General features: G+C 50.6%; 1 protein-coding gene across 7 annotated transcripts in view; it reads right to left on the bottom strand.

Annotated features, from left to right (window-relative positions):
• CENPT (centromere protein T) overlaps positions 1-12,540 on the bottom strand; it is a 1,192,572-nt gene that overhangs the window by 72,327 nt on the left and 1,107,705 nt on the right. For all 7 annotated transcript variants that reach the window (XR_013603874.1, XM_078671348.1, XM_078671349.1 and 4 more), the window contains one exon: positions 11,405-11,509. Coding sequence is in view for 6 of the 7 variants with exons in the window: in XM_078671348.1 (XP_078527474.1) it covers positions 11,405-11,509 (105 nt within the window). In the remaining variant the exon portion in view is untranslated. The remainder of the gene's footprint in view (positions 1-11,404; positions 11,510-12,540) is intronic.

Below are 12,540 nucleotides of genomic sequence, written 5' to 3'. Positions count from 1 at the left end.
AAACATACTAAAGCTGGAGAACCATAGCTAAAATTGAGTAACATTATTTTTTAGCATTGATCTATTCTATGGAGATTAACTTGCTTGAATTATGACTTCAAAAGAAGTTATAACAAATGGCGAACGAGGGCTGAGGCAGAAATGAACAACCGCACCTGTGAAAAAACAAGTCTGGGGAAGTGATACTGGTGCAGGTTGCTGATTTGCAAATGTATTAAAGGAATGCCTGCAAAAAGTGCTGATGAAATAATCGTACCTCTAATAGTGTCTCCACTTTGTGCCATGGTAACCTGTCGGAGGAACGCACGGGGTAAACCACCAAGCATTCCCACTTAAATCTGTCTTTGTTGGAACGACAAATGGAAACGAATAGTTGGTCAGATTGCTACAAAGCATTTTGTTTTGCTAATCGAGAACTTCAAAGATCTTTTAGGAGTGCCATAGGTGACGGGTGTGGAAAGAACGTAAGAGATGCAGCTGATACATTTGGTTTAAAATGTGAATTTGCACTATTACCTTTGTTTTTATAGAACGTGAGAAATGGTACTTTGATAGAGAACACTTGCATTTCTCCTACTTGCCTGACCAAAGCAGTGGCCACTATGAACACACGATCCAGATTAGCCTTGTGAATGGGCTCATCAAGGTTTCCTATTAGTGCTCCTATGAGTGTGTTGAGCTCCCCTGATGGAAGGCATCTTGGTACATTTAGCAAGGTTTGAAACAACACTCAAAATCATTCACCGCACTAAAGAGTGAATGTTTATCAAGAGATCATAACTATATAGAGATTACAGTTCTAATGAATAGTTTAGGTCTGCTTCTCCGTGGAGCAAGAGCTGTGATGGAATTTCATACTTAGGAAAAACATAAAAATGTTTAGTGAAATGGTTGAATACATCTCAGCCACTGGCATTCCATCTCACAGTTTTTCATCCTCAAGGCCTCTCCAGTGTTTCTGCTGGAGGGGTTTTGGGCTAGACAGTTCAACTGCAGCAGAACCAAGTATGATTTGCATATGGCCAATCTCTGTTGTGAGGGGCGTAGTGAGAAATCAAATAATTTAACTTGAGTGACTTTCAGAAATTACTAATGGATGAGATTCATTCAAGAATTCTATTCCTGACTTTTCCTTGTCTAAGAGCAACACTGAATAAAGTCTCTATTCTTTTGTCATGTATTTAATTTTAACAAAGTGCTTGTTAGGAGGGGTCTCAAGATTTCCTCCGAAAGATCGTTCAAATGTCATTGGTGTTCCTTTCTGGGAGTTCTGACCAGAGATTTTTGGAGGAATTAAGTGAATGACCAATCAAATTAGGTCGAGAACGCAGCGATCGGAACTGATGTTTTGCGGACTTGAATTAACCCCTCAGACCTGATCACAGCAGTATGGGATGAGAAGGGTTAACGCAGATAGTCAAGTTTGTAACAAACTCCACCTGAAAAGCCTCCTATTCCTTTTTATTGCGCTATTGGGCTTTGTCGTTGTGCTCTAGTTTACTTCCTGTAGGAAAGGTTCTAGCTACAGTATCCCTTACTGTCTCTTGGTCAAAATGTAGCCGCAGTGTAGATGTAGTTGCTTATTTGTATGTAGTGTTGTAGATATAGTTGCTTATTTGTATGTAGTGTTGTCTATCAGTTCAGTATGATTGGTGTTGCTGAAGAGTGCAGCAGCATCCATTTTAATTGCCTGCAGCGCCTCATCAACCTATTAATAAAAAATCCTGGGTGTATCAAACTGTTTATTCAAAATTTGTGATCACACCTCCAGGTAGAGCAATGTATTATGAAGCCAGCAGTATTTGCTCAGTACCACTCACTGATCTTTAACTGGAAACTTGTGTTAGTGTTATCCATTGAGGAATCTATTCAGGCATTGGCCAGCACACTGCAATCATCTGTTAACTTGTCCAAAAAGAATACTAGGCTGTGACGAAAAGCGTCTCCGAGCGAGTGCCGCTGCCTTGGAAATTCCAACGCGCAGAACTGATGACATTGCGCGTTCTCTTCGGTGGCGAATAGATCTAACCAAGGCTCTCCCCATTGCTGAAAGAGGCCTTGCGCCACGTCCGAGTTCAGACGCCATTCGTGATCCATCAAGCACCGACGGCTGAGTTCGTCCGCCCTGGCATTCAGAGAACCTGCCAGGTGTTGAACCACCAGGGTCACGCCCTGATGTTCCAGCCACTGCCAGAGGCGCAGAGCCTCCTGGCATAGGGTCCACGACCCCACCCCGCCCTGTTTGTTGCAGTACCACATGGCGGTGGTGTTGTCCGTGAACACCTGCACTACACTCCCCCGGACAGAGGGGAGGAATGCCTTCAGCGCTAGACGAATCGCCCGTAACTCCAACAGGTTGATGTGGAGCCGGGCCTCCGCCGGAGACCAGATTCCTCTGATCTCCGCCTCTCCCATGTGGCCACCCCAGCCCTGGAGGGACGCGTCCGTCACAACTACGTGCTCCGGGTGGGGTAGGGAGAGGGATCGGCCACTGACCCAATCGCGGTCCGTGAGCCACCACTGCAACTGTCTTGCAGTGCCCTCCGAGATCAAGACGTGATCGGACAGGTTGCCCTGATGCTGTGCCCACTGAAACTTCAGGTCCTACTGCAGAGCCCGCATCCGCCACCGGGCGTGACGCACCAGGAGGATGCAGGAGGCCATCAGCCCCAGAAGCCGCAGCGTCAACCTGACCGAGACTCGGGATAAAGGCCGAAAAATGGGAATCAGAGCCTGAATATCCCGAACCCGCTGTTCGGGAGGATAAACCCGAAACTGCGCCGAGTCTAGAACCGCTCCGATGAAGAGGAGCTTCTGAGAGGGACACAGGTGCGACTTCGGCACATTGATGGAGAACCCCAGCAAATGCAGGAGGTCGGCCGTAGTCTGGAGGTGGCTGACGACTGTCTGGGGCGAGCCCGCCTTCAACAACCAGTCGTTGAGGTAGGGGAAGACTGACACCCCTAACCTGCGCAGATGAGCTGCGACCACCGCCATCACCTTCGTGAACACCCGTGGGGCGCTGGTAAGGCCAAAGGGGAGCACGGTAAACTGAAAGTGCTCGTGGCCTACCGTGAACCGCAGGTAACGCCGGTGGGCCGGCAGGACGGGGATGTGAAAATAAGCGTCCTGCAAGTCCAACGCTACCATCCAGTATCCGGGGTCCAGGGCAGCTAAGACCTGAGCCAAAGTCAGCATCTTGAACTTCTCTTGACGGAGGAAGCTGTTGACGTTCCGTAGGTCCAAGATCGGGCGCAGGCCCCCCTTGCCCTTCTTGGGCACCAGAAAGTAGTGGGAGTAACATCCACACCCTACTTCTGGCCCAGGAACGCGCTCGATGGCCCCCTTGGCCAAGAGGGCCGTGACTTCCTCTTGCAGAAGTTGCAAGTGATCCCCCGACACGCGGTGGAATTGCGGTGGAATGGCTGGAGGGGTCGCCTCGAAGGGGAGGGAGTAGCCCCTTTGGACGATTTGCAGCACCCACCTGTCCGATGTGACAGTGCGCCAGTGGAAGTGGTGATGGCGAACCCTGCCTCCCACAGGCGTCACATGGGCCTGAAAGCTCGGACTAGGAAGGCTTGGAGGCAGGTGCTGCGGAGGGAGGTGTGGACTGGCCTCGCCACTGACCCCGACCGCCGCCGCCACGGCGGTTTCCACGGCCGCCACCGCGCTGGGTATTCTGCGGTGCGTGGCTGACAGCACGTGTGGGGACGCCCCTCCCGAGGCCACGAAAGGAGCGAAAGGCACCCGATTGCTGGCGCGTGGCCGAGAGGCCTAAGGACTTGGCCGTAGCCCTGGAGTCCTTAAAGCGCTCCAGCGCATGGTCTGCCTTGTCGCCAAAAAGGCGACGGCCATCGAACGGCATATCCAGGAGGGTGGCCTGGACATCGGCCGAGAAATTGGCGGACCTCAAACAGGCGTGGCGGCGAACCGCCACCGTCGTTCCCATCGCCCTGCCCAGTCAGTCCGTGGTACCCAGCCCACACCGGATAGAGTATTGCGCCGCATCTCGACCCTCCACAAGGGCTTGGGCGAGTTTAGCCCGGACCTCCTCCGGGCATTGTGGCAGCACGTCCGCGACCGTGTCCCACAGGGTGTGGGTGTAGCGGCCCAAGAGACACGCGGTATTGACAGACCGCAGTCCCAAACTCAGGGACGAGAACACTTTCTTCCCGAACTGTTCGTATCTCTTGGATTCCCGATCGGGCGGGGCCGTCGGGAATGCGGTCTGGGAAGTGGAGGCCTGGATAACCAGGCTCTCGGGGGTGGGATGGGTGGACAAAAAGCAAGGGTCCTCCGGAGCCGGGCGGTAGCGTCTGGCCACGTTCCTATCCACAGGCAGACCCGTGGCGGGCTTGGACCAAGCGCCCAGAAGAACGTCACATAAGGCTTCATTAAAAGGCAGCAGAGGCTCACTGGAGCTTGCCTGCGGTTTAAGAACCTCAGTGAGGTTAGTCCTCACGGCCGCAACGGGGACCTGAAGGCCCAAGGCCTTGGCCGCCCTCGTTAACACTACACTATAAGCAGCCCCCTCCTCCGTAGCCACGGTGGGAGGGGAGACAAATCCAGTGTCTGGCGAAGTGTCAATACCACTGGCCTCCCCAAGCTCATATGTCCAGTCCTCTTGAGACTGGCACTCCTGTGCCAGAGGGTCCTCAGACCCCTCCCAATCACCTCCGTCACCAGTCTCCTGTAACTCAGAGTCAACAGACTGGGCCTCCTCATGGAAATAAAAATCTCCAAAGGCCGTCGGACCAGAGGGAAGATCGGGGACGGCGCCCGCAACGGGCGCTGGGGACGACACCCTTGGGGCCGGCGCCGGTGAGGTCGACTGGCGACGACCCGGATCCGGAAGCGGGTCCGGTGAGGTCCTGCGGCGTCGGGGCCGAAGCGCCCGACCTGCTAGGGCCTCTGGCCGGGACCGCTGGGCCCGAAGGCGCCGCGGGGCCCGGCCGAGGAGGGGGGACTTCATGGCCATGAGGTACCGCTGGATCTCCTCCGGCGTCGCGCCGTGCCCAGGGACCCAAAGGTGTGGGGCAGGCGGCGACGCTTGCGACTCTCTCGGAGCCGCGTGGGCGGTGTCGCCCGAACCCCCGGCCGCATCGTGCGAGCGTTGGGGCGGGTCGGAGGAGCGATGATGCCGCTCCGACCTCTCATGTCTCTTACCTCAGGACTTGGATCCCGACGACCGATGTCCACTCCCGGAGCTGCGAGGACTCCGACCCCGTGACCGGTCCCTTGACCTCCCGTGGGACCGGGACCTGGAACGGCGCGGGCCGACTGCCGGAGCTCGAGCCGCTTGCGGGACCGCTCCCGCCTAGCCTTCGACGTCAGGGCCCGGCAGTCGGAGCAGGTGCGGTCGTCGTGGTCGAGGCCTAAGCACTTCAGGCACCGGCGATGGGGGTCCGTGACCGACATCAGTCAGTCGCACTTCGAACAGGGCTTGAACCCGGGCATCCCTACCGGCACCGTTGGAGTCGAAGACTCGAGTAGAAAAATGATCAAAAAGATCAAAAGTTTTAGTCAAAAAATGACTAGGGGTAGAGCTTCTCCGGATCTGCGCTAGCTGGCGCGGAAAAAAGAAGAACTGACGTCAGCGCGCATGGGCGGCGTCTAAGTACTCCGACGATGTCATTCCCGCGCTAACGACGCCGACGACGGACGCGGAGCCGCAGACGACGCCTACCGACGCGCAGGGGTATTGCTATGCAAAAATTTCCGGATCCAGTCTGACGCCTGGGGATATTCTAAGGTAAGGAATCTATCACTAACGTGTCTCTTTCAGATAAAAGTTGCACAAATATGGATAGGCCCTGGTGGCCCCTAAAACCATATACTAAAATAGTGGTATAAGAACCACGTAACAAACAATGGTAAGGCCTAGGGCCTTGGGAATCGCTGGGGCTGCACTGGACCAAAAGCAGTTAGGGAGCAGGTGGCCCACAGGATGCGGGTGCAGTGTCTAAATGCACACGCGTGCACCTATAGAAGTCAATGGGTGCGTAAAGTTAGAAAGTTGCAGATTTGGAAGTCTTCCGACTGGACTAGAACATAACCACTTAAAACTAGGACACTAGGGATGTAAATCTCTACAGGAGCACCGAAGTACTCGCGTTACCTCACCCACAGGAAGCGGGTGCAAAGGTGTCAAAGTGTGTCGGGTTTCGTCGTGGAGTTCTATGGAGCCTTGGAGAAAAGATGCTGCAGGCGACCAGGAGAGAAGAGTCCGGTTGGATCCAAGGGTGGATCGATGATGTAGAGTACCTGAAAGCAGAGGGGACAGAGTCTGGGTCACTAGCCAGTGACCAGGAAGGAACCAGGCGATGTCGGGTTGCGATCAGGTGATGTCGTGAAGCTTGTCTCCGCTGCCACGTGGACCAGGAGGTGTCGTCGACGACTAGGTGCTGGACAAGGACTGTCCCACGAAGGCTCTCGCTGTCGGCGGTGTCGGTTCTCGATTCGGAGTCAACAGGCCTTGGCAAATGCAACCTACGCAGGAATCGAAGATGGCTTCTGGATGAGACCAGCAAGGTCTGATGGGCTGCTCCTTTTCAGGGGAGCAAGGGCCAGTCAGGAGCAACCAGACCAGCGTAGAAAATTCGAAGGTTCGTCGTCACAGAGGCCACTAGCCAACGGGCAAGTGACCGGACAGACGCGTCGAGCAGAAAAATGCAAAAGGGCCCCACGCAGCACTCGGTGAGTGTGGAGAGGTGATCTTTGGTGCAAAGGATGCTCAGGGCTGGGGCTTCTCAATCCCCAATGCAGAGCTTCGAGGGTGCCTCAGGAGCTGCACGTAAAGCACTTCGCTGGCTTTCCAAGATGGCCGGTCCCACGTCTCTCGTCGCCTCCACGGGTCTCAGCTTTGCTGTGGCTGTGGATCGGGCTGTTGGATGTCTGGAAGTCCGGTTCTTGTCAGGCTCTGTCGTTCGAGCTCCGGCGGGAGCAACGATAAAGCAAACCGTTGAGCGCTTGATGGTGCCTGCTTGCACAGGTTGGTCAGTCCTTGACCACAAGGGAGATTCTTCAGTCTTCTACGTCGAGTAGGATGTCGAAGGGTCCAGAGTTTCGTATCAGAGTTTCAGTAAGGATTATCTAAAGTCCTCGGACACAGCTACCTTTATTCCAAATCAAGGGGCTGGATTACCTGCTAGGTCCCTCCTATGGGTGAGACCCAGAAAGGGGGTGGTTACACCCCTTTCCCTTTGTCCAGTTTCGCGCCAGAGCTGGGGCTGGCGTGCCCCAGCACCGGTTTGAACTGGCCTATGCATGGGACACCTTGTGTGCCCCAGGCAGTGTCTAGTTTCAATAACCCCTCCCTGCCCCAATCCACTATCTCCTGTCTGGGGTGGTGCTAGCACCTCCCTGTGACAGGAAACCTATTGTCCAGGCTCCCCCTGCCGGAGCTTCGTCCAGCAGCAGGAGGCCAGACTTGTGTATGTGGCAGCAGCATCCATTTTGTGATGCTGAGGCTCTGGTTAACTTTAACCGGGATTAATGTTAGTAACATGTCTTCTCCCTCTAGAAGGGTAGAATTCTACCCCCGTCGCCGGAATTGGCGAAGGGGTTGTATTCCAAAGCGTATGACACCTTACACGACATGTTTTGATAAAGCCAAACCAAAGTTAGCATCTGACCGCGAGGTACATAATGCACTTAAGAGTATATGGTATGGCATTATCCTAGAACAGCTATAAGGACATGGTTCCGAAAGCTGCAGACAGGCTCAGCTCATGCTAGAGCACCATCTCACATAAAACCAAGCACTCTGCCTTCAGGATTGTTAAGACCTGCCATAGGAGTGACTTATAGGTGCATATGTGTCCAGATATAGGTTTAGACATAGGAATACTATATCCAAGCAAGGGGTGATTACACGACCTTGCCCCAGCTGAGTGATCAGCCAGTTGTGTCAGTTTGGATGGCCAGCCAGGGGTGACAAAAGATAAGCTGCAGCCCCTGGTAGGCCTTGGATGCACCTATGCCCTGGGTACCTATAGTACACTATACAGGGGCTCATAAGGTGACCCAATATCCAATTAGGTATGTACCTAAGGTACATGGAGTCCATTTTACAGAGAGAGCAGATAGCCTGGGGCCCTGATTAGCAGGTTCCCAGGCCAACTAAGTCGAAAACCAGCTAAACACAAGGCAAACATCTGGGGTAACCATAGTCAGGTATCCACCCTCCTACAATAACCTACATAAGGACACGGCCAATATCCTACTGACTTTCACCACATTCTACTCGACATCATACTCCACTAGAGGGCAGCAGGCTACCTCCTTGGATACATATTTGGAAGATGTGGCGGTGAGGTGGCTCGGAAGGCACAAAGGGAGTTCCTGGCGGTGGAGCTCGAGGAGGATGAGATTAGAGCAGCAGTAATGCAGCTTTGATGTGGCAAGGCACCCAGCTCCGATGGCCTGCCGGACGATTTTTAAAAGTCATATGTAGATTACTGGGTCCCAATACTTAAGAAGGTATACGACGAAGCTAGGGAGGAGGGAATCCTTCCTCAGTCCATGAGAGAAACGACCATAGTCTCACTATTAAAGAATGGGAAGCCTGGGGATAGGCGAGTGTCATATCGACCATTATCCCTTATAAATTGTGATAAGATTTTAGTCATGGTGCTCGCAAATAGGCTAAGCCTCCTTATGAGCTCTCTAGTACTGTCTGATCAGGCGTGGTTCATTACGGGGCGCTCAACGTCACATAATCTGCGTACTCTATTTTATTGCTACAGAATGTAGACCCGGACATAGAAGCGGTAGCTGTCTTTTTAGACTCCACAAAGGCGTTTGATTAAATGGAATGGGGTACTTCCTTGGCGTGCTAGTACGGATGGGATTCCACTCTGGTTTCCTCTCCTGGATAACGCTACTGTACCAGCAGCCACAGGCCAGGGTGTCGGTGAATGGTGGGTGTTCCGCCCCATTTTCAGTATCACGAGGGACGAAACAGAGGTGCCCGTTATTGCCTCTATTATTTGTGTTGGCTATAGAGCCACTAGCAGCGAGGATCTGTCAAAAATATCGGGAACATGCAATACGGATATTTTGATATCCCTTTATGTGGATGATATTACTTTATATGTCCGGAATCCACAGATTAGCCTAAACCGCATATTACGGGAATTTACTGCTTTTGGAAGGATCTCAGGAATTACAATGAACTGGGCAAAGATGCAAATATTTCACTAACCAAAGCCACTTGCCCGTACCCTCTGGATTAACCTATAGAATGGATCCAGGCAGAGGTAAAGTATTTAGGAATAACTATCACTAGGGATATGACAGAATTGATATGGGCCAATTACGGTCATGCCCTGACGTACCTGATAACGCGTTGGTTCGAGCTGCCTTTCTCTATGGTGGGATGCATATCATTGAACAACATGATAATACTGCCCAAACTGCTGTACCTGTTTCTAAACATACTATACAGCCTGGGTCGAAATTAGAAAGAAAAAAAATGCTCTAATCACAACTGATGAGGCAGGCGTGGGGAGGGAGACAAACAAGGCTCAAATGGGACACAATAACTCGCCCCTTTTCATAGAGTGGCTTGGAGGCAACGGACATGATACTATATGATATATGTGCACAGGCACACTTTGCCACATACTGATTTCATCCTTTCCAAAACATGCCGCACCTAGCAATTGAGCAGGGATTTATGGGGCCTATCCCACTAGCGAGATTCATTGCACATAGACCTAGGGTCAGGGAGTTGGATCCCACCACTGTAGACTGCACTAATGCGGCATGGAGGGACATTGCTGCTAGACTTGAAATACTGATGCTATATTCACCAAGTCTGCAACTTTCACAGTATCCGGACCTTGAGGAAACATGAGAAGTGGTTTGTCAGCGAAAGCTGCAAAACTTCACAATGGACACAAGGGGGAGACCTCTACAACAATGGACTTTTTAAAATTAAGGAACAATTCTTTCACCACAGTGAACCTACATCCATGGAGCTGTTCATGTACGTGAGACTCCGCCAGAGCGTTAAGGCCATCACACGTGATTTCCGTCGAGAGCCACCAACACTGGGCCCACTACACACAATTTTACAGTGCGCTTCCCCGTTTCACATAATCTCCCTGCTATAGCACCACACGCAGGCATCTTTGACACAGGCCCCAGCTGCCTCTAGGACTTGATGGGAGGCATATCCCTCTCAGATAAACAGTGGACATATAGTGTAATCAGACTGGAAACATACCTACTATTAGCCGCTTGAGGATAATACATTACAAGTTTCTCCACCATTTGTATTACAACCCAGCTAAGATGCTTAGGTTTCAGAGTCTGGCAGATAATACATGTGACAGGTGTGGGAACGCAGACTTCCTGCACTTAGCGTGGGAATGTGTACCTATCATGGCATACTGGCGGCAGATCCTGGCGGTGCTCGGAGAGATGTTAGGGACCTCGCTGCTGATGTCCTCCATTATGGCCGTGCTGGGATATACTGAAGAAATTGAAGCTGCTTATAGGAAATTTACTGCACTAAGGAGAAGGGTGGCTTGTAGGTGGGGGCGGGGCAGAGCACCAAAATTTAAGGGCTGGAACCAGGACCTTCTAATGTGGCAGGAATAACCTCTCATATATGCCGAGCTCCTCCCGCCTACCTCTGGCCAAGAGATATATGGGATTCTCTACAAATGTATGTATTAACACACACGCCTTCGAAGAGTGGGGAGAACATGCAGAGCTATTGTGAGGTAAGACAGCAGGAGGAGAGGAGGGAGGGCATGTGGGACATGTCTTGAGAATTAAGGGGCCATCTCCCTGTGTCAGGCAGAGTTATTCTTCAAATATGGCATGTCCTGTTCGACCATTGCATAACGACGTTGATGCAGATTTCTTATTGTTGTTTTATCATGAGACTTCAATAAATAAACTTAATAAAAAAATAAAAAATAAAAAAAAATCACACAAGGGTCCATCCCCATTTGAATAACAGGCATTGGTTTCCCAGTAATACTGGTAATAATTGGAGTAAAATACTCGTGATTGGCTATCCACCACATAGCCCTCTGCTGTTGTTTGATGGTGCAGCACTGATATGTTAAGCAACGGAGATTGGAAGCACCTGACTACTTGGCACTTAGTATAGTGGGGAATTGAACAACTTTAAGTAGGTATGTGGGACCCGACTGTGTAGCAACCTTAACTTAATTTTTTTGGGGTTAAAGACAGTTAGTGGCTAGTTTGCTTTGTAAGATGTTATGGTTTTTATATTGAAACTTATTTCTTTAGTGACAAAAAGAATACCTGTTAAAAAAATATATAGAGTGATATTGGTCAACTATATGTAATTTTTTTTTTTTTTTTACTGACCAGTTATTTTACTTTGTTTTGTCATACTCACAGCAAAGAGGATCCCACTTACCGTCTCATCAGCAGTTCAACATCTGATGCTTCCACAGTGGTCCTTCCAGCATGGGCAGCGAAGGCCTCCAGATCAGCACTCAGCTGCTCAAAGTAGCTGCTCACGCTATGTATACAAACAGAGTAAAGATAAGTTTGCCAACAAAAGACAATTCAGAGTCCTTCTAGGCACAGCAATATAACAAAGAACATTTACTCATTACAAATGACTACCTACAATTTTGAGTAAAACTGGAGGGTAGCATGGTAGTGGAAAACAGACTCAATATCCTGAGTGCTAGCCTCAAACATATAAGAACAGCAAAGAAACGAAGACTTTTTTTAACTTTATTTTTCATTTTGATCACACTATGAGCATCACATTCAACAATTCTCGCAGTCATAGAAAAATAACCAGTTGCCAAGGTACAGTAGTGGTAGAATGCCTAATGTTACCTGCCAATCAGAGCCAAGGTTTACCATATGTCCAGTCTATAACGGAAATCTGTGCCAAGCTTGCAAAGGGTTTTTACTGCCCGTAGCCGACAGTCTTCAAGCGTAGGTATACATGTCAAGGTTAGCATTAAAACACATTCAGTACTTTCCCCCACTTTTCCACCCCACACCAGTAGGCACTACTCCACTAATCAGTTGTGTTGGCAGGTCTTTTTGCTGGGAGGCCAGAAAAATCTTCAACGGGCCCAAAACATCCCTAGGTCGAGAGGAGGATAGTTGTGGCATATTCATTGCTGTGTGTATTGCCAGTGACCATGCTGTGCAGCCAGCTCTGTATGGTAGGGACTGATTTACTACCCCAGTGGAGCGCTCTCTCTCTTTTGGCCAATAAGAAACTAATAGCCTCGAATTTCCGCAGTTTTTTTAGGGAAGTTGACCATGTACCCTAGGAAGAAACAAACAGACTTCATATTTTTCTAGGATTTAAGGAAGTAGGATGTTAATGTAGGTGCATGATGGCAAAGTGCACTTTTGGCAAAAGTGAAACCGGGAGCCATCTAAGTAAGCATTGTTATGAAAAATCATAAGGGGGTGGGAGAGCTGGTAGAGTAATCCGAATGAGTAACAGGCCTGCACAGAAGTGCAGAGCTGTAGCTTTTTATGCTACCATTGCTTAATTACCGTACCGTGAAGAACCAGACT

Source organism: Lissotriton helveticus, chromosome 12 (assembly GCF_964261635.1).
Source record: "Lissotriton helveticus chromosome 12, aLisHel1.1, whole genome shotgun sequence".
Classification (NCBI taxonomy): Eukaryota; Metazoa; Chordata; class Amphibia; order Caudata; family Salamandridae; genus Lissotriton; species Lissotriton helveticus.
The sequence above is the reverse complement of the archived record's forward strand: the minus strand, read 5'-3'. Positions and strand labels throughout refer to the sequence as shown.